This window comes from Gouania willdenowi, chromosome 9 (genome assembly GCF_900634775.1).
Source record: "Gouania willdenowi chromosome 9, fGouWil2.1, whole genome shotgun sequence".
NCBI lineage: Eukaryota > Metazoa > Chordata > Actinopteri > Blenniiformes > Gobiesocidae > Gouania > Gouania willdenowi.
Window position 1 is genome coordinate 14,458,540 of NC_041052.1, and position 27,677 is coordinate 14,486,216.

The window sequence follows — 27,677 nt, forward strand, 5'->3', positions numbered from 1 at the left end:
TATATATATATATAACTTCAATTGAAAGAAAGAAAAAAACAAATTTTCAATAAAAAAAAAAAGTGTTTGAATTTAAGCAAATATTTGCCATCCAAAAAGTTGCATTAACACTTTTCTTTAATCGAAAAGGTATTTTTAATTGAAGTTAAGTTTTTTTAATTAATACTTTTTTTGATGGAAGCAACTTTTTTATATTAAATAATAAGAGACACAAATTAGCTCCACACAGTTTACTCCCAATCCAAAAAACATGAATTTCATAGTCAACATTACCAAATATTGTAGCAGTGAATGCATTTGTGTGTCTGTCTGTCTCTTCCTGTGTCAACCATACATGAGTACATTTTAAACTTGATAATGGAAAAACAGCCCAGTTTAGGTGATGCAACCTTAAACCTTCATTGCATGACTGTTGATAATAAAAAAAAGCTTAAAACTGGCCATTGCTGTCTGTGTGTAAGTAAGTCAAGTTAAAGTTCTATGATTTTATAGTTTGAAAGTTTAAGGTCCCATATCATGCTATTTTTCATTCATCTCCATTTGTTCTAAAAACACCAACAACATAGTATTTGAGGTTTATTTTCCCAAACTCGCCTGTTTTCTAGCGTTTTAGCCCTCTGACTTTAATGACGCTTCTAAAAACAGGCTGTTTTGGCGTTTTCATGCATATCTATGAGTTGATCATAGCTGATCATCGCCATAGCAATATTGTTGTGCTATCCACACACTCCTGTTGTTTTCAGCCCAAATAATTACACAATACAGTAAAACACATGGCTATATAAGCGGTTATTGTGTCTGAGTCTGACAAATGCTGCTTCAGGGTGTGTTTATCACATCAGCCGCAGCAGCAGAGCCTGTCATCTGAGTCAGCTGTTTTAAACACTCACCGGAGTGTTAAGCTGCTTAGTCACTTTGTTGTTATCTGCACCAGGACAAGGAAAAGTCACTTTAAGGTAAATCGTTTGTCCAACCGTTGCGTCGCATTGGGTCACAAACACGTCAGAGCATGTCAAAGGCGATACGAGGCGATATATAACGGCTACTAAAAATGGGACTGATTGTGAGCACTCACACTGTGCTTCGGAGTATCTTTATACTGAACGTAAATATATTATCTGTGGATAAAGGGACTGGTGGTTAAGGAAGCAGACTTGTAATCGAAGGCTCACTGGTTCTAATCTCTCTGGTTCATCACTGTGGGATGTTGATCAGTCCCTTATATTAACCCTAACTGCTCCCTGGGCGCTACTCCGTGGCTGCTCACTGCTCCTCAGGGAGGGGTTAAATGCAGAGAAGAAATGTGTATGTACAGTAGCTTTACATACGGTATATGACAAAGTATAATATATATTCTATATTAAACTGCAGTGTTTGTTTAACCTGTGAGGTAGTTTGAAAGTGAGGAGCTCACATTCTTATATAGAGTAGGAGGAGCCAGGATTGTCAGGAGGAGGAGTTTCCAGCTTTATGATGTAATATTAGGGCAAAAATCCAACTCGCCCATTTGGAGCTGACTTTTTACAAAATGAGGAATTACAAGAGAGAGAGAGAGGAAACGGAACTTTTCGAACTTTGGCCCTCTGAATGAGGCTAAAGGGATGTATATCACTGTTGCAAAACTATTATAAAGTGATCTTTTTTTTTTTTATCATACTGCCCCTTTAAAGCTCTAAAGATTGTATATTAAAGTTCTAAAGTAAAAATTTGGATGTTCTGAAGTTAAAGTTTTAAAGATAAAGTTGTAAAGTTAAAATTCTGAAGATCTAAAGCTCTAAAGTTAAAGTTTTTAAGTTTTAAAGTGTCTAAATTTAACCAGTCTGTGTCCTCTTGCTTGCTGCACTTTCTCAGTCATGCTTTTTTCCGTGCTGTTTTTGGTTCGAAAGAGGAAGTGACGAGGGCTGCTCAAAGCCCCAAGAGAAGTATGTTTTTTTTATAATTCGCCCACAGCGTGATGAGAAGAGGAAGCAACGACGACGAAAAAGTGCACAAAACACCAGCCTGAAAAACAACGATAACAACTCATCATTGCAGGTAAGACTTCAGGGTTTATTTAAAAACAGTGCTTTCAAAATGTTTGTGTGTGGCCTCAAAATATTAAAAGTAATGGTTTCAAATGATTTTTTTGACCTATTTAATTTAATATGTTAGGACTGAATCATCATTACCGAGAAGTGAGGCAAAAAGAAGGTAAAGACCATAAAAATCTATTGTCAACCACTGACACAGAGGCATTGGGTTGTTCTAACAGCCATTGAGGGACAAAAATTAGATGTTTTTGGTCAAAATTGGATCATTCTGGCTTCACTTTAATTATTCCAAACAGCAAAGCTCAGCCACTCATTGTGAAACAAAAGTTAAATTATGTAAATATGAACAAAGCCACAGTGAATCGCTGATATATAAATCAAACTGTTTTACAAGTAAACCAACATCTCATATGTGTAGAGTCGTATATAGACAGAGGAAGCACAGGAAGCCAGATGTGCTGCTGGTAGTGGTAACATGTCCGGTGTCAGACTCACACACGCAAACAAAATGTAAACGAGTGCTGATGCAGCCCTTTTACTGTGCCTTATTTCATACGAGATGTAGTTGCAAATTTGTCATCAAAGTATGTGTTTAAAAAGAATGTAAAAAACTAAATCTGATCAGAATAATTTAGTCGTCTAATGAGTTTCTAATTTTGAGGCACTTAGAGTGAGAACGTGGGACATAATGGTTTAAAAAGCCAATCAGAAAAGGCCTTTGGATAGGGAAATAAGCTGGTGGTTGATTGTATAAAAACATTAGTAAATAACTTTATATTCACTAGTATTATGATTATCAGGGTTGTGGTCAATTAAAATTGTATTGCGTAATAATAATTGTAATTTTTAAAATATGTTGCTGTTGTAATCGTATTTAAATTGTAATTGAGTTCAGGTAATTTAGTTTGTAGTTGTAATTGCCATGACAATTCCATAAAAATGTTCAATCGTAATTTAACGCAAAACTGGGGAACCATGTTACAATTAATTGTACAGTTCTACACAAACGTAGTTGACAATTATTAAAATATGTTTCTATCAAGCTTTCCCACATTTTACCATTTCGCAGCGGGCGGAATCTGCTACTACTTTCTTTCTGGCGCCTTCTACTCTTAAATATGTTCATAAATGATTACTTACCCCTTTAGCACCGAAAGAATATCTGTAATATTACGTGAATATCTATTTCTATTAGCTCTGTCTGCTAGCATACAGCATCTCTTCTTCACTGCACAGAATATCTGCATGGCAACCGACCAGAATTTAAATTAATAGGCTTCTTCTTCATTTGTATTATTCCTTAATTTATTTCATTCAAGATTTATTTTTAGTTAAAATGTATTGTTTTGATAGTTTATCAAGGGATTCTTTTGACAATGAAAAAAAAAGGAAAATACAGTATCTTCTAGTTTTTTCCCCAAAAAAATAAAGGAATATTTTTCAATTATCATTTGTCTACAGTCCCATTTTGTAAAATAAATAGTGAGAGAATCGTATCGTGAACTCAGTATCATGAATCGAATCGTATCGGGAGTTGAGTGAATCGTTACATCTCTAATACACAAAAAAGCCTCAGACACCCACAACAAGTATAATAAAACCTATATTTCCATTGATTAGGAAGCCAATAGATAGGAAAAAAAATAGGTGGTAGATATTTGTTTTTTGTGTATCTTACAGCTGATTTAGGACCCGTTATCATTAGAGATGCTATCACAAGAAGAAGGTTCACTTTTATTAGGTTATTTATTTCATGTTAGTAATTATGGTTAATTGTAATTGAACTTTAGTATTTGAGAATGTAATTGTAATTGTCTTTCTGAGGATGAAAAAACAACTGTCATTTTATTTTAATTGGAAAAAAATGCTGGTCATTGTAATAGTAATCGGATTATTATTGAACATGGGTAATTAAAAACGTAATTGTAACTGAAAAATGTCATTGACCCCAACCCTGATGAATATCCATCTTTGACTTAATTAGTCACAAAAAAGGAAAATAAATTAAATAAATATTACATATTAAAAATATTTTTCTCTGAAATGTTTATGTTTGATATCCAATGAAACTCGTGTGTGTGTGTGTGTGTGGTTTCAGGTCCAATCCGTGATCATCCAAGATGGCTCAAAGCTGCCTCAAGTTTCTGAAGTACACCATGTGTGTCGCCAACTTTCTCTGCTTTGTACGTATGACATCAGGGGTCAAAGGTCCAGTTTACAAAATGTCAATCAGTTCTTCCACTAGAGCGTTTGGCAAACAGCTCCACATAAACACCGATGCAGAACAGTGTGGATTTGAACCCTAGACTTTGTATTTGGTAGACTTTACTGCTAACCGACATTCCACCCACCTATATCATTTCAACATTTGTTTTCTGTGCACTATATTACTGTGACTACTACTTCCAGATTATGGGTGCAACATCCTGTGTGATGAATACAACAGAAATATGCTTTCATAATGAAAGCTCTAAATAAAGGCTTTACACTTTTAATAACAGATACATCTCAACTATTGTTAGAACATTATTAAATACAGCTTAACATTGTTTACAAAAATATATAAACTGGAAATATTGTTGATTTAACTTTTGCTAATTGATACATTCGTCATCATACAGGAAGTTGCACCTGTAAACATAAATACAATAGCTCTTTGCTAAATAAAACACGCAGATATAACCAAATACTCATTTTACAGACTTTATAGGGCATGTGTGTGTGTATGAAAGAAAGAAAACAATTCATGGTTTACTTTTTATCATGTACTGTATTTTAGGCTTCATTATGTTCCAGTTAAAGGGGAAGTGAAACACTCCAAAACATGCCTTTGACTAAGTCTGGTCTTTTTTGAAAAACAATATGTGCTTCATAGCAAGTATGTATTATCAGTTACAATCATGTTTTCAACTATCCATGTTCAATTATGATTAAAGTGACCAGCATTTTTTCCAATTAAATAGCAAATATTTTTTCATCATCAGAAAGTCAATTACAATTACTGAGCCAGCAATATATGTTTTTTCAAAAAGTGAACCTCTCTCTTGTGTTAGCATCTCTTATGATAACGGGTCCTAATCAGCTGTAAAATAGACTTAAAACAAATATGGATCTTTCTTTCTTTTCTATCTATTGGTTAACGGTTAGTCTTCCTGATCAATGGAAATATGGGTTTTAATATTTTTGGCGTGGACATCTGAGCCCTTTTTGGGTCAATATACTCAATTTATTTATTTTTTTAAATTGTAAAATGTGGGAAAACGTAATATGAAACATATTTTAATATTTGTCAACTACATATGTGTAGAACTGTACACCAGTTTTGTGTCAAATTATAATTGACAATTCATGTAGAATTTTCATGGCAATTACAATTACAAAGACAATTATTTAAACAACTACAATTGAGTTACAATTACAACAGCAACAGACCGGTGTGGCGTACTGGGATTGCATCTTACTGAGATTGTATATGCGCATGTGCACTACCGGAAAATTATTTATTGCCACTTCCGCTGTGCTGAGATTGTTCATTCTATTTCAAAGGTAATGTTCAATCTCAGGCAATAACTTGAGTAAAGTAATAGTGTCTCATGCAGCAATCTCAATAGAGGGTTTTAACGGCGCGTCATCAACCGCGTCATCAATCCGGAAGTCGCCATTTTGGAGATAAAGCAGCAGGTCTACAAACAGCAACAGACAAGAAAATCCCAAATTTCAAGACAAAATGGTGCACAATTGCCGTGTTTTTGGCTATAACAATCAGTCAAACAGTGAGACACATTTGAAATTTTATAGATTGCAAAAATCAGAACAAATCAGGGAGAACAATCTCACATGTTATCAGAGGAAAGGAGGCGCTTGTGACTAGCAAAGCTAAACCAGGATCTACGAGGCAAAAATCTGGACTATTATATATCCCGATATCATCAACTACCTGGATTTCACCAAACCCATACACAGCGGAAGACCTTAAATCTTATAGAAGTGTGGAGGTTGCGGCTCCGGCTGCAGAGGCTCACATTAGCAATGGATATATATCGGCAGATAACTCAGTCACTTCTAATAATTTCACAGTGAACCTGCAGCACAGTTACTCTAAAATAGTATACGACCACCAGGCAATCTTAGATTCAGATAAATCAAACAGTTATAGCCCGTTAGATGCAACTACTCTGGACCTCGATCCTCAGACTGCTACGCCAGCTACATCCTGCAACCTGTGGAGCAGCGGAGCTTCGTTCCAGCGATGTCCGCCAGCGGAGGAGACGCAAGTTGTGTGAGCAGGAGCGGGGCTAGCAACCAAGCTAAAAGCTAAGCTCAGAGAACACCTCCTTCCATCCTGCGTTTTAATGTCCGCTCCCTGGAGAACAAGCTGGACTACCTGAAGATGGATTTAAATGCAGGATGGGAGATGAGGGCGGTGGAGTTTGCATTTACACCAATAACAACTGGTGCAACAACGGTGAGCTAGTCTCATGTCACTGCTCTCCTGATGTAGAACTACTGACTATAAAATGCAGACATTGTTCTTCCCTAATCTTATAACTTTTGGCAGTCTATAAAACACCACGTATTTCACGGTCTGACATATTTGTACAGCCAAAAACAAGGCAATAGTTCACCATACGCTCTCAAAATTTGGGATTTGCTTGTTTGTGTACTGTTTGTAAACCAGCTGCTGATCTCCAAAATGGTGACTTTTGGGCTCATTTAGAAACAAGAAAATTCTGTCTTTGGAAACAAAATACACGCACTTAAAATTGTTCTCTGAAACAAAATAAATACATTTTAAATACCTAAACTCAAAACGAGTACACACACAGTGCGCTTTCTCTCAGAAACTTGACCGCTGCAGGCCTGAGTCAAGGCCTAAAACTAAAATGGCTGCTTCACACAAACATGAACATAAAAAAAGGCACTTGCAACTCAGTTAACTTTGTACTCACGAATGATTAAAGTAGATGTGCAGTCACGGGGCAATAGCAGTTCACGTTGATCAGTTAGCACACGATGTCACTCGACATCACTGAAGAAAAAAAAAAACAGCAGAGTCCATTCTCAGGGAAACCAGGGGGAAAACCGCTCCAATCTCTCTCTCCTCTTCCCACAGTCTCCTTTAAGCAACACAGCTCCGTTAAGCCACAATACCCAACGCTATTTCAGGGTGAATTAACTTACAGTTCATCTTAACATGAGAGCATTACAACACTATATCTGCGCACATTACATGACATGCTAAGCTACCTAGCAGGCCGCTAACTAACATCACGTCTCATCACTATAGCAGTTTAGTTACAGCATAACAAAGTTATTTACCTTCTCATTGAGTTAACAGTTCAAGTTATTATTAGGACCACGAATAGTCGACCCGCAGATAACTTTAGTGAAACTCCAGATACATTTTAATCTGTCTGCTAACCGACTCTAAGCTTCTCCACCTGCGCCACTTGTCCCCGCCCCCTTTGAATGCCTATTTTGGCTATCAAAACTGCAAACAAGTTAGGTTACACTACCAATTTTATGGACTTTAGATTTAAAAAAAACCGCTGATTTTCCCATCAGATTTTTTAAAGTGACAACCTTTTTACAAATGCACTTTTTTTTTAACATGTAAACCAAATCTGTAGTTTTATTAGATGTATATCTCAATCAACTTCAGTATTATGAACTTATCGGGTTTATTTATAAACTATTGACATGCTATTTCTGATTTTTATGCACTGTAGACTAAATGATTTTAGACAGGGCTACATATACATTGCAATAAATAACAGCTAACCTAATGTAATAATGTCCAATTCAAAACAGATGCTGATTAATAAGAACATACTTTACAATAATAAGCTGTTGTATTAATACAAATCAGCATGACAATCATATTTTTTAAGCATTTTTTAAAATCAGTACAGCAATCTCTGTATGACAAATCCAGTACGGAAATCTTAGTATGATCTAGAATTTTTTGGCATAAAATACACTGACAAATAACTTGCTGAAATATTTAGAATACGTTATTACACTTCTTACAATTCCAGCACGGGGTACAATCACTGTACATGACTGCTGCGTGCTCAGATCATAGACAGTATAATGAATTGAAGGGACAATCTCAGTACAGTTATAAACTCTGTACGTGACTTTGGAAAGTCCAAGTAAAATGGCAGATAAATTAAAAAAATGTGAATGGCTCATTAAATCACTCGTCAGTTTTTGTTTTCACTTGTTGCGGTTAACTGGCCATGTTGTTGTGGTTGTTTACAGACACACAGAACGAATGTCCCACAGCCACTGAGGCCAAAAACAAAATGGCGGTTCAAAGGCTCAAAAATTCATTGCGACTTTCAAAAGGCGTATGAAAGGGGCGGGGCTAACTGTGCTTGTTTGTAATGGAAGATGGTCCCAAATCGTCACATGATCTTGTTCTTGTTCAATTGTAATAGCTGGGTTTCAACCCATAGAGGGCAGCCACTCTGACATTTTACAACAGAATACATCAGATTGAAATACTTTGACGAAAATGTCAATAGTTGGGGGTTGAGTTACACTTTAGGAAAAGCCTCTGAGCAAGGCACTGGACCTGGTGTGTTTCAGATTAGTGGCTTGGCCGTGCTCAGCTTCGGCATCTACATGACGATAACCTTTAAGATCGCCGCCTTGACACCAAACCTGACCCACTTCAGCATCTCAAACATGCTTCTGATCAGTGGCATCGTCATCACCTGTGTGTCCTTCCTCGGGTTCCTGGGAGCCCTGAAGGAGAATCGCTGCCTCCTGCTGATGGTAACACACAACAAAGCTACTGTCTGCAATACGTGGTGTAAAAACTGTTTAATGACTGTGTCATTGCTTCATCAGTTCTTCCTGTTGCTCCTCCTCCTGATGCTGGTGGAGCTGACTGCTGCATGTCTGCTGCTGGTGTATGATAGAAAGGTGACTCCCCAACCATCATGATACAGTTGATTCATCCAATAAAACCGATTACTTCTTCATCTACAGTTATCACGGTGCTTTCCGTATATTATAAAGTAACATCAATCTGCAAATTCTGATTGGCTGAAATCTCCAAAATGGCAATGGCCACATATATAAATGGATATTGTGTTTGACAAAAGTTCATATAAAGACATTTTTGATACACATTAGTAACAAAGTTTTATGATTAAGCTTTAGAACAATCATCTAAAGTGCATTCTTCTGATGGGTTGTGGGTTAGGTTTAGTCACCCTAACCTCGGTTTTGAGGCGTTTTAAATTTTTTCGCCCTTTTTCATGCCTTACTATAGCCTTACCTCCATTTTGAGACGTATTAATTTTTTCTGCCCATTTTTAGGCATATGAAATGTTTTTCCCTATTTTTATGCCTAATTGTAGCCTTATCTCTGTTTTGAGGACTTTGGAAATGTTTTGCCCTTATTTATGACTTACCGCCTTACTTTTATTTTGAGGCGTTTGAAATTTTTTATGCTTTACTACAGTTTTACCTCAGTTTTTGAGGACTTTTACATTTTTTCACCCCTTTTTATGCCTTACCTCCGTTTTGAGGCGTTTGAAAAAAATTTTTTTGGCCGTTTCCATGTCTAATTATAGCCTTACCTCCATTTTGAGGACTTCGGAAATTTTACACCCTTTTTTATGCCTTACTTCTGTTTTGAGGACTTTGAAGTTTTTTTTGCCCATTTATTATTATGGTCTGTTTTGGTGGGCCTAATTTGGCTTGCAGGCTTTGAGTTTGACACACCTGTTTTAGTCTACAAATTACTACTAACATAATACACATAGAGCTGAGAAATCAGTTACAATACATTATTCTGAAACTGAAATGTACAGCTTTGTTAATAATACTTTTAGTTTTTTCTTTCATTTCTAATCATGATCCGATTGTTGCACCTCTGGCTTTAACACGAGTCCAATACAAAGGCCAACGATTCTAATGTAGGTGTAATCTTGTTCACTTCTTTAAAGATCGCTAGTCTGGCTCAAGAGGATCTCATTAATGGTTTGAAAAAAGCTGAGAACTCAACAGAGGTGCAGCACGACTGGGATATGGTCCAGGAGAAGGTAGGTGGTTGAAACACACAAGGTCAAACAGCTCACGTTAAGCACTGAGGCTCCGCCCACTCTGTGTTTTAGCTCGACTGCTGTGGAGTCCATAATGCTTCTGATTGGGGGAATAAAGTGCCGAAATCCTGCTGCAAGGACAAGTGCCAGACCGCCCAACCTTCATACAGGGATACGGTAGGAATTACTAACCATTTCCTGTTTACCCTTAAATTAAATGAAAGTTAACACATTTTAACTTTTTATTCATTTATGCAATTTTTTTAAAGACAAAGCCCACAATTTCAAGCAAGAAATTATTATTCTGCCCCATTGGATGTTTGCCTTAGAAGCACAAATGTTTGTTTTAGAATTCACAAAAAACAACAACAATGATTCTACAGTGCATATTTACTTTACATGGATGCTTGTAGTGTTTGAAGAAACAAACAGGGGATATTCTTTGGCCTCTAAAGACTTGATAAAGCACAAATATGGGTGAGGCGTGTCCAGGATGTGGTGAGTTACCACATTTGATCTAAGCTGTGAGCAGCATAACCTTCTGTCATTTCTACCGCTAACCACTTTCACTTTTAGTTTGTCCCTTGAAGGGCAATTCAATTTGCAGCAGATAAGAGACATCAATCATAATCACAACACAACATAACATACAACATTAAACAACATAAGAGGTGAGAGCAGCAAATTACTTAAGAGCAAATATGTGTTTACAGGGCACAACAGCAGCAGTTTATCCGAGTTACCTCCTTCTCTCTTCTGTGTTTAAAGTCCTGATGGAGAGCGGCACAAAGGAGAACTTACATCTGTTTTTAGTGGCTGGGGGAACAGCTAGTCGGGAGTCATAGGGGAGCAGTCTGTATTCTGGGTTGAGAGGATGAGTTCTGTTCATACGGATGGATTTGGTTTTCTTCAGTATCTGACTTTTGAAAATCTCATCCAGACTTCTGAATTTCACCCCAGCCACTATAGATACAATTCTCCCTCAGGAGTTCTTGTCTGTGTTGGCCAGGTTACCAAACCAGCAAAGAAAAGAAAAGGAAAGGACAGATTCAATAAAAGCGCTATAAAACATCTTCAACAAAGGGGTATTTCATCAAAGTGTTCTTAGTAGAGCCAGGCCTACGGTTTAAACCTGGTTTAGCCAAGCCGTCTGTGACCTTGCTGGCTTTTCCCATTCCATCAAACTCTTCTCAACTTGGAGCTCTCCAGCTGAGCCAAGCCAGCTGACAGTGTTTAGCTTAAATTACAGATTTAATGACTAGAGACGTGAGGGCGCATGCGCTGCAGCTTTTACTGATTAAACATTAGAAACCAACAGGACGTGACATCATCTGTTACTGAGCAGTGAGAATAAAGTTGAAGAAGTTTCTGTGGTTTGAACATTTTAAAAGTAGTTTAAAGGTTAAAGATGGCATTATTAAGACAACGTATCATAGAAAACAACTGAAGCATGAGATCACACACTGATCATGTGCGTTTAATAAGTCAAGACGATCTCACAATTAAATATGTAATTTATGACACTTGTGAAGGCTTGTGGATAGTTTCTTGGAAATCAGCATTAAATTCAAATGAACGGAGGGCTCTTAAACCAAGCCTGCTGCTTAAACCTGGTCGGGAGCAGGTTTGCGCCACAGACTGTGTTACTTTGTTAACTAAAGTGTTTTCTCTGTGATGAAACCGCCGTTCCAGTTAGAACCTGGCTTAACGGAGCCAGACTCTCAAGTTAAACCTGGACTTAACCCCAAGTTCAGTTTGATAAAATACCCCTCAGGTTAGCTAGAGACATAACGCTAGGTGTGAACAGCATTCAGAAAGACAAGTGCTAGTAGACCCCCTGCACAAACCATCTGATTCATGATCCCCCCCAGCAAACTCTACATATGGTATTGACTTTATTTCCTCCTTCTAACCAGCTATCATGAGCTATTAGCTCAGCAAACATCATAGAGGTGTTAGCATTGCAAGTTTTACAGACCAACAGAGGTGACTTTTTTTCTTTGTTTTTTTAAACACTTTCTGATCACAGCGTCATGGTAACAGCTAATTTTTTTCTTCGCAGGGGTGTCTGGTAAAGATACGCAACTGGTTCGAAGACAACTTCCTGGCAGCCGGGGTTACAGTTATTGTTCTTTGTGTAATTGAGGTGAGATGACATTTCAATAAACCCTTGACAAAGTTTTAAGTTTTAACCAATGATAAACCTTTACACCTTTGGAAGATTTCAATACACTTTGGAGGGGATCAAGATTAAAAAAAACTGACTCTGGATCAGTTTTAAAAATTGAGAAATCTCATCATTAGCAAAATCTCAAAAATACACTTTTTGGATTCCATAATTGATCTTTCTGAAATTGACTCGGTTATGTCAGGTTGGTTCATCGATTACCCCAATGAGTGTCATCCGGATCAGATATGGAATTTCATCACAGTTTTTCAAAAAAAGGGAGAGCCCATACATCTGGACCTACTGTATCGTTATTAATGGGGATAGACATTTCTTCCAAGCCTTTTAAGTGTGAATGATCATGGTACCATGATCAAGAACACTGATCCAAATAACTCTGATTTTCTGGCAAAGAGAATAGTTGGTGCTTGTCAAAGGCCTGCCTATCTTGGTGCTCTTGTTTTCCAACTTATTTTTGTTTTGGGGAAAATGGACAAAATTCTGTTTAAATCTTCTGAGAAACCAAAATAAATCAGGTAGCCGTTTTACAGGTAAACTAGAAAGCGCTCAGGGATCGCAAACATGGGCCAAGTGTCAAATATCCTCTTTGCAAGATATTGGCAGAAAATGAAACAGAACTAATGACCAGAACATGTAATGCACAAAGAGCTGTACATAGGGATCTGTGGGTTTTTCAAACTGATCCAAAATCAGTATACTGTTCTGGATAATCCTTAAAATTGAATCCCTTGTTATTTCCTGAAAATATGATCAAAATCGGTACATCATCTGTTTTTGAGTCGGACTCTTCATAAACAAATCAATAAACTAACACTGGCAAAAACATAACCTCCTTGGCAGAGGTTAATAAGGAAGTTACTAGAGTTTTACAAGTTAAGGCGAGCATACACTGTGCGATTTTTTCATTCGTTGTACTCAGCTCCAGCTCAAATTGTGCGACTCAATCGCAGAGTCCGAAAGTTCGCAGCACAAGATTCGTGTTCTCACACTGTACGTCCATACATGACACATCTGGGTCTTGTTACCGGAAATGCAACATAAAAATTAGAAGTAGAAGAACTCTGAAGCGTCACCATTAAAACAGAAAAAGAAGAACCTGGAAGTGGAGAGACACTTGCAATGCTTAGCAAAAAAAGACAACGTGATGGAACAGGAACTGGCTGGACAGATGTGGGAAGTACGGTCCCTCAATTTTACAGTGGTCCTACGGCAGTGAGAGAGTTTGGGATTAGCCGATTCCTGGATTTCAAACAGGTTTGATGTTCTTGCGACCATACGATTGCTGATCGGGAGCTGGTCGTGAGGCGTTACTCGTTTCTCTTTACCCTAAAATGGTTTTAACAAATGGGAATGCTAAATAATAAAGTCCACATTAGTGGATCAGAGTACATCAGTGGTAGAAGCTCACTTATGTAATTGAGAGATGATGGCTTGACTACAATAATAAAAGTTGGATCTCTTTTTTTTTTGGCCCTCCAGGTTCTGGGAATGTGTTTCGCTATGACGCTCTTCTGCCACATCAGTCGATCTGGGCTGCGCTACAAGCTGTGAACACCAACCATTTTGTACAATCAAGATGTTTATGGACGAAAAAAAAAAATGCCCTTACATTTGTGATGCTCAGTTTGACGCACTGGGGGAAATAACCACTTTCCTGCCTTATTGAATAAAATATTAACATGCACTTACAATTTAAAGTTTTGCTTTCTCCGGTCTTTGATGTTGTGAAGCTTAAAGCTATATGCAACCCATCACATAAATACACTTTAGATGAACAGTCTAACGCTGAATAATAAAGCCTTTTTACTCATTTGTGTCAGACATGACTTTGGAGTCATTTTTATCAACTTTTAGCCTTAAACGGACCTAAATTCTCAATATACGTGGGCGTTGCCATTTTAGAGATTTCAGCCAATCAGCGTTTGTCATCACATCGGGCCGACTCTTTGTATTTTTTCTAAAGGAGCGAAAAAATAAGTTCTCGTATTTTGTTACGCATCTAATGTTGGACTACTACTACCACTATCAGTGGTATAACTCTACCACTGTCAGTGGTAGTAGTAGTATCAAGAAATAGTAGTAGTAGTAGTAGTTTCAAAAGATGGTGAACTACAGCTCACCATCTCTTGAAATAAGCATGCTTAAAAGAAATGTAAACAATTATTTTGTTGCAAAAAAAATATGAAAAATATGGAGACAAAAGTTGACAGATTAAATCATTTATTTTAGAATCCTGCATCAATATTTTAAGACAAACAAAAACTAGAAAAATACTAAGATTTCTTTTACATTTTAAAATAATTTTGTTCTTTTTGAAACCATCACACAAAATATAGAAACAAATAAAAAAATCTTGTCATTTAAAATTTTTCTTTACTGTACACAGCAGAACATACCGTTTATTGCAAACTGAACACCCCTGACACCTCAAAAACTATACACACAAGTATTGCAATTCACCTACAGATATGAAAAGACAACGAGAAAAAATAAAAATAAAAAATACAGAGACTACTGTGATCAGGGCTTGCTCTGATAGCGTCAGGTCTATTTTATTTTAACAGTATCCTCAGGAAACTGCAGCACACTTTTCTTCCTGTTGTTGGATGATCGTGTCCATGTTAGTCAGCCAACAAGGACAAAAAAAAGAAACAGCCCTGAAGTGGAGATTCACAGGAAACCAGGTCTGACATGATCGAATTCCTGATTGCTGAACATTCGTTTAAAAAAAAAAAAAAAAAGAAAAAAAAAAAAAGAAGCACATTCTGTGCTCGTTTATTGCTTAAAGTGGGTAAAAATATAATTACAATAACTAACTCAGAATTAAACGATGGGCAAAAAGGGTGAATGTTAAAACTGTAGACTTTATATTGGGATGAAATGGAGAGACTTCCAGAATAAAAGGCTAAAATATTGTGATCGCTCCCTTGTGGCTGGAAAATAATAGTTTTGTCTACATTACTTTAGAAAAGAGTTAGATTAAAAAGGAAATACACTAATATATGTTGTTGGTATCCTTTCTTAGACTAAAAAACACCCCACACAAGTGGAAAACAGATGTTAAAAACCTAATAAAGGTCATTCATTCTTTACACTACATTTTTAAGCAATTGAAGGAAATCATGCTGCTTGGAGATGATCTCAGGCTGGGCAATAATAGATTTTCTATATTTCATTCTCAATTCTTGGGATCACATGGTTGTTGTTTAAGTAGTTTTAACTATTCTTCTTCTTCTAAAAAAAGCATGGTTTAACATTCCTTAGTTAAGTTCAGGAAATTCCTTATGGTGATTGTTTTTCAGTTAACGCGCACTCATTCATGTTTCATGCTCTGTTTAGGTTGTTTTTAATGTCTTGAGTTAATATACGGATAGATGGGCTGGAGGAGGTTTTGAAAGAGGATTTGTTTATTTCAAAGACCAGCCTGAGTTGATAGCAACAGATCCTGATCCAGAAGAGAAAGACAGAAATCCTCAAACTCCGATCCCAAACCCCCGCAGGTTAAACAACCCACCCACCTACTGCTCTGGAATGAGTAAGAACCTTTGGGGTACCCAGCCCCTCGTTTCACTTCACAGAGAAAAACTCAGACTGGGGTCAGTTTCAGTCACATGACAAAACAGTAGCTGAAGGAGGCAGAGACTCAACACTACCTTAAGTAGTCAGCAAACGGACCAAAGACCAAAGAGTGAATAACCTCTTTATCTTCTAAACCTCATTTATTATCCTTTAATAACTAACTGTGATAGCTGTGCTGTGTGCCTCACGACTGAGATCATGATAAAGGGTAAAGAATAAGAACCGATGGATGCTCGTGTTGCATATATTCTGTATTAAATAAAATAGTAAGGGATGTTTTTGTGATTAGAACAGTGAACCTTTGGGAGGGTATTGGTTCGGAAGTGTTACTGCGGTGGGCCCCCCCCCCACCCCCCATTTGGTTACAGGGCCACGAGGAAAGAATGAAGTTTTAAAAGATTTTATGTATTCAATTTCCAAGCATTTTATCTAGAAAAAAAATTCTACTTCCGCTTTAAAGCACAGCTGACTGACCGCAGAGTGTGTGCAGTACCACACATACACATCCTACACATACACACGCATCCTACACACACACACACAGTGATGCATCAGACAGGCACCAGGCACACAAACACACACAAGGCAATAACCAAGAGGAAGTTAACCATTATTTCCAAATAAACAGAACAAAAGATACACCTGACTCATTGCTAGTGTCACAGAAATCAAAGACGCAGCAAAGGATGATGGGATTTAAACGCCTCTTTGGCTCCCTGTGATGAAGTCAGCGCTGTGCAACAAATGGGTACCAAATGAATGAAATCAACCATAACAAACAGTGTAGGTTGCCTCTAAAGCTGTAGTCCACCACTGCAAATGTGTGTGAGGTGGTCACATGACCCAACCCAGAACTGATGCGTATCACTGTCTGTGATCACAGTGCATCATTAAGACTGTTTCACTATGAAAAAAAAAAATTAAAAAAAAGGTGGTCACACTTTGCTTAAAACAACTGAACCTACCTCCCAGTAGGTCAGAGGTCCAAGACAAAGTCACCGTGTTTGATGGCTTCTCTCAGCGGGGCTGGTCACAGAGCGCCATTTCTTTCTGGTCCCTGAACCGTGTCACACGTATGTAAAAAAAAAAAGTCACATTAGAGACCGAGCAGCACGGTTTGGGATCGTCTCCAGTCTGTTACTGATTGGTGAGGTCAGCCAGCTGTGGCCTCACTGAAGCGTGAGGAAGACTGAGGCTAAAAAGCAGAGTCAGCCTTTCCCTACTTAAAGGGGCAACAGCCTGGTGGTGTGGAAGAGGAGGGGGTTCAGATCCTCGGCCTGCACTGCCCGGTGGAGTGACGGCTCAGAGCGACTCTGCTCAATTTTTGGCAGCAGGTCCTGCACCTGCTCAATGGCTACGAGAATCTGAGGGGAAACGATACAGTTAGTGTTACTTCATTTCTTAGACTGAGTCAGGGTTGGGGTCAATTACATTTTTCAGCTACAATTACAATTGTTTTTGTCCTCAGGACGTCTATTACCATTACTTTCGGCATTACAATTAGATAATTAACTTAATAAAAGTTAGCCTTCCTCTTGTATTAGCTTTCTGTTAGCATCTTTTATGATAACAGGTCTTTAATCAGCTGTAAAATACAATAAAAACAAATATCTATCATATAATTTCTTTCCTATCTATTGGTATCCTTGTTATACTTCCTAATAAATGAAAATATAGGTTCGAATTTTTTTTTGGTGTGGGTGTCTGAGCCTTTTTGTGTCATTAAACCCCGAGATTTTATTTTTATTTATTTATTTTTTTTTTTTTAATGGTAAAATGTGGGAAAGCTTGATATAAACATATTTTAGCCATTGTAACTAAAAAATGTACATAGAACTGTAACATGCTTCCCAAGTTTTGCGTTAAATTATAATTAATTTCTATCAAATTTTCATGACAATTACAATTATGCCATAATGGTAATTAATTATCATTACAATTATAACGGACTCCAACCCTGGCTGTAGTGGTCAGCTAAACACTGACCTGTGGGAAAAGAAGCCGCTCATCACGCTTGAACTTTAGGCAGTCCACGATGAGCCTCTTCATGGACTTGGGTGAGGTTTTATACAGTTTACTGAGGTCTGGAGACAAGTAACCACGTCCAACCATAAAGATAATCTGAAAGAAAATACAAAAAACAGACGAGTAGAGAAACCCAACAATAGGCAATTCTAAAACACAAGCTGTAAGAGGCCTCCACTGATAGAACAGAAGCCTAAAACCAGTTTGGTGAGTGAGATTTGTTTGCAGAGCGTGGTCCAACCTGGTCTCTGTTGTTGATATTGGAGTAAGGCAGCGTCCCTGACATCAGCTCAAACAGCACCACACCATACCCGTACACGTCGGACTGGAACGTGTACGGGTTGCTGTCCTGCATTCGAATCACTTCAGGAGCCTGAAAGAAAGAAAGTATCGCTGATTGGAAATGCTTCAGACTTTGCAACTCTGTGCCTGCTTGACCAAATGTTCATTTATTTACAATTCTTATCATTTTGTTAATTTCAAACATTATTCAATGTTTATTTTCTTAAGAGTATAACTAAAATAAGGAAACATTTACTTTTGTTTTGGAACATAATCAATGTAGGTTGGAATGACAGGGAACCTCACAATATCGATATTATCAAGATAAAAACCCACACAAAAATACATCACAATTTTTGTCTCAAATATTAGAAAAGCTGCAACACTGTCAAGTGCAGAATTTCTGTGTTTGTTTACTGTTATTTTTAACCTCACTTTTGCCGCATTTACCACAAATTGAGAAAAAACACTGAACAAAAAGTGCATAAAGTCAAAGTTTAGTATCTTTTAAAACAAACTAGTAGGGCCTTCTATTCATTTGTTTCTTTAATTAAATAAATGTCCCCTAGGAAGGGCTGGCGACAATCATAATGACGGAATATAATTAATCAAATTTAATTTTTGCAAGCTGTCTCAAAAAGAAAAACAGCAAAACGCAGACATACAGTTAGCCTTCAAGGTCACAAGTGCCATTACATTGGGTACAGGTAATAAGTCTGTAAACAAGTGCAATACCTAACAATGAAAAATAAATAAATAAAACATAATATTGCAATACAACATGATGTAAATCTTGTTCATCAGTAAATTTCCCCACTGCAGGATCAATAAAGATACTCGACTAAATCTGACTGTAATGAAACCAATGGGCGGGTCAGCTCCATGATTGCCAAAAACATAAGTATGAGAGCAGTGTTTACCATCCAGAGGATGGATCCACTGGGCTGCTCCACCTGTTGGGATCCACTCCACCGAGACTTCACCGTGGCCAAGCCGAAGTCACCGATCTTTACCGTCCAACCCTCGTGCAGGAAAATATCTGGCAGCAGAGCTCAGAAAAACGTTTGACACAGTACGTGCAAATGTTTAGATTTTCAAATGAAACAAAGCTATCGAGAGAAAAAAAAACTGAGTTACAACACATTTTTTAGATCTGAATGAAGTCCCGTTTATAGAAAAATTTGAAAATTCAAGGACGTAGAGACGTGATCCTCCTGGATTAGGCTTGTTTGTTCATTTCTTCCTGAAGATGCTGGATTGGAGTAAGATTTACACAGCTGCAAAGCTTTTCCCCACACAAACCCTCCCAAAATACAGTGACACTTAAGTTTCAATGATGCCACACTGTCCTTTTGTTATTGTTTTGACATTGCAAATCATGCATTCTGTACAATAAGAACACTGAAGAGACAATAGTGTTGAGCTTACCCTTCTAACAGGCGAAATACAGCACAGCAGTCCTGGGTATCGATTCTCTTATCAATAATCTTTACAATGAATATTAGTGATGTAAATTTTTAATAACACCCCTCTATTCAGATCAGCCTTTGTTGCTCCACAAGTCATCTTCTTAAAAGGATACTGTTTGATTTAAGGTCTCGATGAATTATGTTCTTTGCATGAAGGTAACTAGATAAGAAGAAAAAAGAACAATGTTACAAAAGATATTGATGATGAGCAACATTTGCCGCTATGTTCAAATAATGTGCTTAAAAACATTGTGTTGCCCTTGGTCACCAGTTTTAAGGCTTAATTTAACCCAATAATAAAGAAATTGATTGTAGGAAGAGATCACCTCAAAACAAAAGTACAAAAAAAGCAAATGACTGCACTGATCATCAGAAGCAAAGACAGTCAGAGTTCCAACATCTGGCTGTTGAATAGTGAGACAGAGACCAGGAGGCCTGTCAGAGCAGGATCAGTGATCATCCTCCATATGGTGCTCAGTGAAAAACTGAAACCCAATGAAAACATCTGGAATGTGATCAGTGGGAAGTAGATGGATGCAAGCCAACAGCAATTTTAAAATATTGTTAAGTTTCATAAAAGAAAGCAGTGTCTCTAATTAGTTATTCCACAGCAGTGGTTTTCAAACCTTAGGAAAAATAAAAAAATATATTTGAATTTTTCTGAAATTCCAGGCGACCCCACGTGTTTGAAAAACCCTTATTTAGTGGCTCCTGAATAGATTTATTTCCGGTCATATCACGCATAGGGTGGGACCAGGACAAACACTTGGTTTATTTTTCTCTCTCTCACTCTCAAGTACCCCCTGAAGTGACATCACATACCCCCATTTGACAAACACTAATTCTTGTTGATTTAATTGACAAATGAAATGTTTTTCTTTGTGCTTATTAAAACGAGAACACACTGCATTGTTTTAGAAGGACTACCTGTAGATTCCTGCTCATAAATATAGTGTATGACTAAATGTCATCAGTTTGTTTTCTGTTTTTTTAACATATGCTGTTAGAACTTTCTTGCTTCCTTGCAGAGCTGCAGTTGTAAATCAGGTCTTACTCCATGCCCTGCGCCGTCTGTCTGGCCACGTCGATGCGCCGCATGGTGTCAAACTTGGTCTCTGTGACGTGCAGATGGCGGTACAGACTGCTGCCTTCACACCACTGAGTGATGATGGCAAAGTTGGGCTTAGTCATGTAGCCCATGAACAGCAGAATGTTGACGTGGCGAGTCTTCCTGCAGAGAGTGACAGCCAAGGAATCTTCATCATCTGCTTTCAGGTTATTGTGAAGACATAACTTACAATTTAAAATAATACAAGATAGCTATTATTAGTAAAGCTGTTATGAAATAAAACACCTAATTATCTGTTAAACCATTTTCATACATTGAATAACGTAAATCCAGATGTTAGACTTAACAGCAGCTCACCGTAACACCTGCATTTCATTTTTGAAGGCCTGCAGCTGCTCAGGTGTCGGCTCTTTCACTTTAAGGATCTTGATGGCCACGTCTCCGTGCCACTTGCCCTTGAAGACCGTCCCAAAGGAGCCCGTGCCTATTCTCTTCTGGATGTTAACTTCTTTAGAGTGGACCTCCCAGTAGTAACTGGAGTCTCTGTAGCCTCCTCGGTGCTGAAAAGACACCCACCCCAAGTGAGCATGTTTAACTGGTAAACAGACATAATACATAACTTCTTATTGCTTGTACATATTAAAGTTGTGGAGAAATGTTCAAAGGTTGTCTCGCTGTTCACACCCGAGGATGTAAAGAATTTCTCTCACTTAGACAAAAATCCATGAGTGGTTTATGTGTGGTCATATTAATATAGATATTAACGATGCACCGAAAATTCAGCTACACAAACACTCATCACTGAAACAACCAGCCCGAAACAGGACATTGTGATGATGCACTAAAGCATCTTCTGTAGAGGTTGTGATGGATCACAGAGTAAAATCAATAAAAAAAAAAAAACACTCAAGTTTGCACATTTGTTGTGTTTTATCTTTTTATGCTGTTGTTGTGTTGTTTATTCTTATTTATGCATGTCTCACAGTCTTACATTTTGCACTATAACTCTATGATAGTATTTGTTTTTGTTCTTACTTTATGCTCTTCCATTATGTTGCTGCAAATGTGAATTTCCCATCTGGGTATCAGTAAAGGTGTATTCTATTCTTTTCTATTCCAAGTGTGATTTATGTTTCCGAGTCATGTTAACAGACCCCCACGCCACAGCCTGACGCTCGCCTCCAAACAATCCTGACTACGTGCCAGAAGCATAAAGCACACGTTTCACTGAGATCTAGTCGGATCCACAATCAGTTTTCGACCTTGGTTTCTTCAGTATTATTTTCCTTTCAGTATAAATACATATATGTTTAACAGGGGGATAAACACATTGTTCTGTCCTAATTTATGAAATCTTCCTAAATATAGATCTTGAGTGGACTTGATGGAAATAATGGAGAGCAAACGTCGGTTTACACTGTACTTTACAGTAAGTACATATTAGTTTCCATATACCAAATTTCCATGATTTTGTACTGAACCATTAAAATCTATTTAAGACCATTAGAGCGCAAAAATAAGTGGGTCTGCAAGTGTGTCATGGTCGGTAGCAAAAATGTGGCACATAGAATAATGGCACAATTGCCTATGACACCCATTTTGCAATATTTTTTAAATAATGATCCATCAGCTATTGAATGTAATATTAAACAACTACTAAATAAGTGCTACCATGTTTAATTATAAGATTAACAAATTTGTGAGATATAATGATTCCCACTTCATGATGCTGCTGGTATGCAACACTATTACTTTGAGATAACACTTAACATTGTCAAGGTTTACTATATTTTAAACATTAAAATAAAATAGGCTTTATTTCCAAAACCGTTATTTCAGGATTTTCATGACCGTGGGGACCCTGCATATATGACCAGAATACAATAGAGCAATTCTGGGATACATTTTAAGCTTCAATTAACTTTTTAGTCCCAACAAACATCTGCCTGAACAGTAGAACTTAGATTGAGATTAAAAATCTACACACCACTTTTTTTTTGTCGTCTGACGATGACGACTTGCGCTCTTTGTGCTCTGAGGGGGATTTTGGAGGCCGCCGCCCTGGAGAGCCGAGGGAAGAGGGTGGGCTGGTGGAGGGTTTCGGCGAGGGCTCTGGACCTGCAGCAATAACAGAAGAACTAAACGATGAGTACAATTCAAAAAGCACCAATGATTGAAATATTCTGATTTGAAAAGTAGGTAGAGTTAACACATACCAATTGTGTTGTTGAATTTTAGTGCATCCTAAAAAAAGAGAAGACACAAAGGCAAATTTTGTAAGTCAATCCAAAGATAGGTAAAAATATGCTTAAGAGAACACACAAAGCAGCCCAACCTCAATGATGCTGACACTAGCAGCTGACACTGTGCTGACCATGTGCACGTTGGGAGTGGAGGTGGAGCGATGCCTCTGTAGAGACTGGCCGTCCACACCTGACACGGGGAAGTGAAAGGTCGACGTCGGTGACAAGAGATCCATTCTGAAAGAGGAGGTGAAACAGTCACAGTTTGGAAGCGAGCGTCCGCTTCATAGGCTGTTCAATCCGGGCGTTATTTCTTTCTGTAGTTAGTTAGCTTACCCAGCAGGCTCTGGGGTTAGGGCGAGGTTGCTTTGTGAAGGGGAATTTTCTGGCAATAATATCTGAGGATATTCATCAGTGCATGGATTTGTGTCAAACCTGGAGAACACAGAAAATCTAGAAGTAAAACTTGTATATTCTACAAGAAATGGAACATAAGTGGAAAAAAATAATGACAAATCTAAATAGATTTGTACCAGTTGGAAACCATCTAAAAAACCTTTGCATAAATAAAATGAGCAGATTGTTACTGGTTCACGGATAACACGACGTATGCTTTCGCTGACTCACCGTTTGCTCACTGTGTCCATGTCCACGCACACAGTTGGAACCTTGCTACTGCAGTGCTGGTGAAATTTGTAGCAGCACGTCTGGCATCTGAAGCCGTTAAAGAGGAACTTGTGACAAAAATCACAATATGCCAGCTTGAAGAAAGTTTTCCGTACCTACATGAACAAAAAGGCAAAGAGTTACTACTTTGGCAGAGTACATTATTTTGGTGAGTCTGCATCAAAATGGAGTGTTTTGGTCAGCGTACGTACAAAATTGTGCATGGTGAGGGGGATATCATCGAGGACCTCAACTAAAAGCTCTTCTCCAACCAGAGGAGTGATATCCGTGTCCCACTCTGTTAGTCTCTTACGGCTGAGACGAAAAAAGTTCAGAAAAACAGCAGTTTTTACTTTAAAATGAAGCTTTCACATTTCACCACATGCATAGGCAATTTTGTTTGGACAAGCAGAAAATGTGAACCAGGAGATCCTGCAAAAATACATATTTTTAAGGGAACTTTAAAAGTATAGACAGGAGTATACAATGACTTTGTTGCATCATCTCCTCGCTTTAACATCATTAAAGTAAACAGTACAACATTCCCTTTTGTATTTTACTTTTTCTCTCATGCAGCTACTTTTTTTCCCTTCATTACAAATATATCCACCAAGTTCAAACCCTCTCAGTGTGGTCCCTCTTTGACCTCCTCCTTACAGCAGCTACGATCAGGGTTCCTACAGCTACAGTCATTTAAAATTTAAGACTTTTTCAGACTTTTTATTGTTATTTGAAATTAAATTTAAGACCAACTTCACAGTAAACACAATTGGGGGAAAAATGTCAGATAAATTACATAGGGTTAGGTAAAAATTTGCCATTGTCTAGTGCAGACGTGCAACTGGCGGCCCCCGAAGTAAACCCACAAAATTACAGTAAAATACACAAATAACACTAGCTAAAATAATAAAAATCACTCTTAAAATAACACATAAAATGACTACAAAAAGCCAGAAATCTAAAAAACTACAACAAAAATATATTTATTTTTAGATTCATTCAGATTTAGATACATTTAAAACTTTTTTAAGAATCCGTGAGAACCCTGTATTTTAATGTTGTTGTTCATGCATGTTAGTCCCAAAGAAACGTCATATGTTAAAGCAGCTCTCACTACCGTCTCCTGACCTATCCATCCTAAACTTCCCACCTCTTATTTTCCATATTGCTTCTGCTGACTTTCCGCTCCTCTACTGCGCTGTTTTTCCATTTTCTCTTCATCTCCAAACATGCCCCATAGGAAACCCTGCTTTTCATCATCTGTTGATCTGTCCATCACCACTGCAGAAGAGCCTCAGAGCTGATCCCAGATATAATCCCACTCCTACACTGAAACAACAATCACTCTGACTACACACTCTCACAATGTCGCACTCATTTGTTACTGCCAATCCAGGCCTAGTTAGACAAAAGCACAGTTGCTTTATGTCAGCAAATCAGGCCTGATTAAAATGAACTAATGCCCACAAACATATGGAAGAGAAGACTTCACCCTTTACACTAGCAGTGTACTACCACCTATTGGCCAAAGATTTGTATAGCTAAAGCTCAAACGTCACTGGTTATATATGTCTAGGTTCTAGACAGGCTGATAGGATAACAGGTCCAAAGGTCACAGGCTGACCAATCCTAATATATACTGTCTGCATGCAGTGCAGGATTGTTGAGTGAGACTTAAGTTTCAATGATGCCACACTGTCCTTTTGTTATTGTTTTGACATTGCAAATCATGTATTCTGTACAATCAGAACACTGAACAGACAATAGTGTTGAGCTTACCCTTCTAACAGGCGAAATACAGCACAGCAGTCCTGGCTTAGTCCTCTCACTTTGAGCGCTTTATTCAGACTTTCATGAACGGTCTGTCCCTGGCGTACATTGACCTAAAAACAGAATATCAAGCTTAACAACATTGACTTGTGCCATCACTGGCTGGACACACATTGTAAGGGTAGAAGGGAAACAGCTACATTTTGTCAACTTTGAAAAATAAGACATTTGAAAATATAAATAACGGAATAAATTATTTGCTAAGAAATCAAAAAATTAGCAAATGAATTTAAAAGAAAGGGTAATTTAATAACAGATGAAAGTGAAATAAATAAATGTAAAAAAAAAAAAAAGGATAAAAGGAGTAGTTGTAGTTCTACTAACAATAAATGTAAAAAATGTACTGGAATTTTGTGTACTATAAAACTTTACAGAATGAGTGACTTCCTACAGTCATCTGGTAAACTGTGCACTGGGCCTGGACGATATGGATCAAAACACCTATCTCGATATTTTTTCTCAAAATGGCGATATACGATATAAATCTTGATTTTAATTCAAGTCTGATTGCAAAAGACAATTCAGGGTTAAATTTGCTGATACAAAATACCACACAAGCACATTTTTTAACAAACAGCGGCACAAAATATGCCACTTTGGGCTTTTTGTTCCATAAGAGACAGCACGTGTGAGTGAGCTCTTTAGTGTGGATGTTTAGGGGAAGGTCTGGGTTAGGACACACATAGTAATCCATCTAACTTGGCTTTTTATGCTGTTATGAGAAGTGAAAGTAGCTTAAATATATATATATATATATATATATATATATATATATATATATATATAGGTAATATTTTTGATTTTCCATATCACCAAAATAGATATCTCAATACATCTTGAATCTTGATATATCGTCCACCCCTCCTGTCCACCATGTACGAAATCATTCTAAACTGCGTGGGTAAAATAGACTCACCACTGTCCTCTGTTTGTTAGGGAGGTAGACTCGGATGGTGCCCCCACCTCGGGGTACATCCTCTGGACTGGTCTCCCCTGAGGAGGAGTATGAGGAGGAGGTGGAGGACATGATGAGAGGCAGGCTGAGGAGCACAGCACTTACACACCAGAACTGCAGAAAAGCCTCATGCACAGTGTGTTTGAGAAGAGTGAGCCCGAGACTCAGAACCTGCGACAAGCAAACAAATGTCAGTTTGGACGCAGTCCAACTGAGCAATACAAGCAGTGGCCAAGCAAGTGGATTAATGCTTCTTCATCTTTTTTTTTTTTTTTTAACTAAAAATGTCCATTTTAATGCTCTTATCTTTTCAACAGCTTCAAAGTAGTTATTTGTTATTTTTTTAATTTTATTTTTAAATAGGAGAATGAGATCATATCCATTTTAATTCGTCCCAGTTGGGAGCTTAGGTATTACAGAGTCAAGAACACGTCACACAATAGTAATAAACGCAAATTTTACAGAATTTCCTTATTGTAGGAGTAAAAAAGTGATAAAGTAAAGGAACTGGCCAATAAAAACAGTGCAAAAAGCTACATTTACCTTATAAATGAGCACTTTCTGCCTATTTATAGATGCGGATATAGCTGACAGCGAAGCAACAGCTTTTAAAGCAGCACAGAAATTTGACTACAAATCAAACGTTCTCTTAAGATTCCATTTTAACCACAAACGTGTAAAACTAATGCCTACCAGCTTTGCAGACATGTCGCTAACGCTAGGATTTGCTTGGTGTGTTATTATGACATGTTTGATGGAGGCCGTGTTACCTTCGGGATGACACTTTAAACCTAGCACAGAAAGCTTGCTTACAACTTCAAAACACGGCCTCTTCCACGGAGGCAACCTGATAACTACTGGGATTGTAGCGGTAATGTATTAAAGTGGATAAAGATCGGGTAGAGACGTACGTGCTAGCAGACGCATGGGAGATTATGCGGCTAACTCTCTTTAGCTTACTTTACTGGCAAATGGCTTTAATGCTAGCCGTAGCATGCTAACGTTAGAATGGTTCACCGTCGCGGCAGGTTTTAGCTAACTCTGCCGTTTTATGTTTACAAGATGATAACCTGAACTAATATCCTCTCCGCCACAGGACCTCAACATTCACAAAAGCGAGTAAACCGCTTCCTTGTAAATGTTTTCCCTGCACTTTAGTTAAAAGTTAAACTCTTACCTGTAGCAGCCATCTTGAATACTCTCAATCTGGAGTCAGATCTGTCAAGAACCCGAGGAAAGCGGAAAACCCATCCTATTGCTTTGTCCTGATTGGTCGATAGA

At 37.8% G+C, this 27,677-nt stretch overlaps 2 protein-coding genes and 1 long non-coding RNA gene across 4 annotated transcripts in view; 1 reads left to right on the plus strand and 2 right to left on the minus strand.

The window, feature by feature from the left end:
• LOC114469533 (uncharacterized) overlaps positions 1-7,492 on the minus strand; it is a 25,855-nt gene extending 18,363 nt beyond the window's left edge. The window contains exons 1-2 of the long non-coding RNA XR_003674786.1: positions 7,350-7,492; positions 6,980-7,147 (exon numbers count right to left, since the gene is read on the minus strand). This is a non-coding gene — a long non-coding RNA (uncharacterized LOC114469533). The remainder of the gene's footprint in view (positions 1-6,979; positions 7,148-7,349) is intronic.
• On the plus strand, positions 1,801-13,975 carry LOC114469531 (leukocyte surface antigen CD53-like). The gene is made up of 8 exons (XM_028457098.1): positions 1,801-2,034; positions 4,129-4,213; positions 8,625-8,813; positions 8,889-8,963; positions 9,995-10,090; positions 10,163-10,267; positions 12,153-12,236; positions 13,758-13,975. The coding sequence occupies exons 2-8, from the start codon at positions 4,151-4,153 to the stop codon at positions 13,827-13,829; spliced, it is 684 nt and encodes a 227-aa protein (XP_028312899.1). The 5' UTR covers positions 1,801-2,034; positions 4,129-4,150; the 3' UTR covers positions 13,830-13,975.
• A 502-nt stretch (positions 13,976-14,477) lies between these two features.
• On the minus strand, positions 14,478-27,622 carry araf (A-Raf proto-oncogene, serine/threonine kinase). Of its 2 annotated transcripts, none has more exons than XM_028457094.1 (16): positions 27,574-27,622; positions 26,358-26,567; positions 25,391-25,494; positions 23,824-23,926; positions 23,573-23,727; positions 23,282-23,380; positions 23,038-23,182; positions 22,919-22,946; positions 22,690-22,820; positions 21,060-21,262; positions 20,688-20,864; positions 19,747-19,793; positions 19,085-19,203; positions 18,124-18,255; positions 17,844-17,978; positions 14,478-17,221 (listed from the first exon to the last, which is right to left on the minus strand). In XM_028457094.1, the coding sequence occupies exons 2-16, from the start codon at positions 26,466-26,468 to the stop codon at positions 17,081-17,083; spliced, it is 1,830 nt and encodes a 609-aa protein (XP_028312895.1). In that variant the 5' UTR covers positions 26,469-26,567; positions 27,574-27,622; the 3' UTR covers positions 14,478-17,080. The 2 variants fall into 2 exon arrangements, with proteins under 2 accessions (XP_028312895.1, XP_028312896.1); XM_028457095.1 differs by having other exon boundaries at positions 26,358-26,434; positions 27,574-27,601.
• Positions 27,623-27,677: the final 55 nt, after the last annotated feature.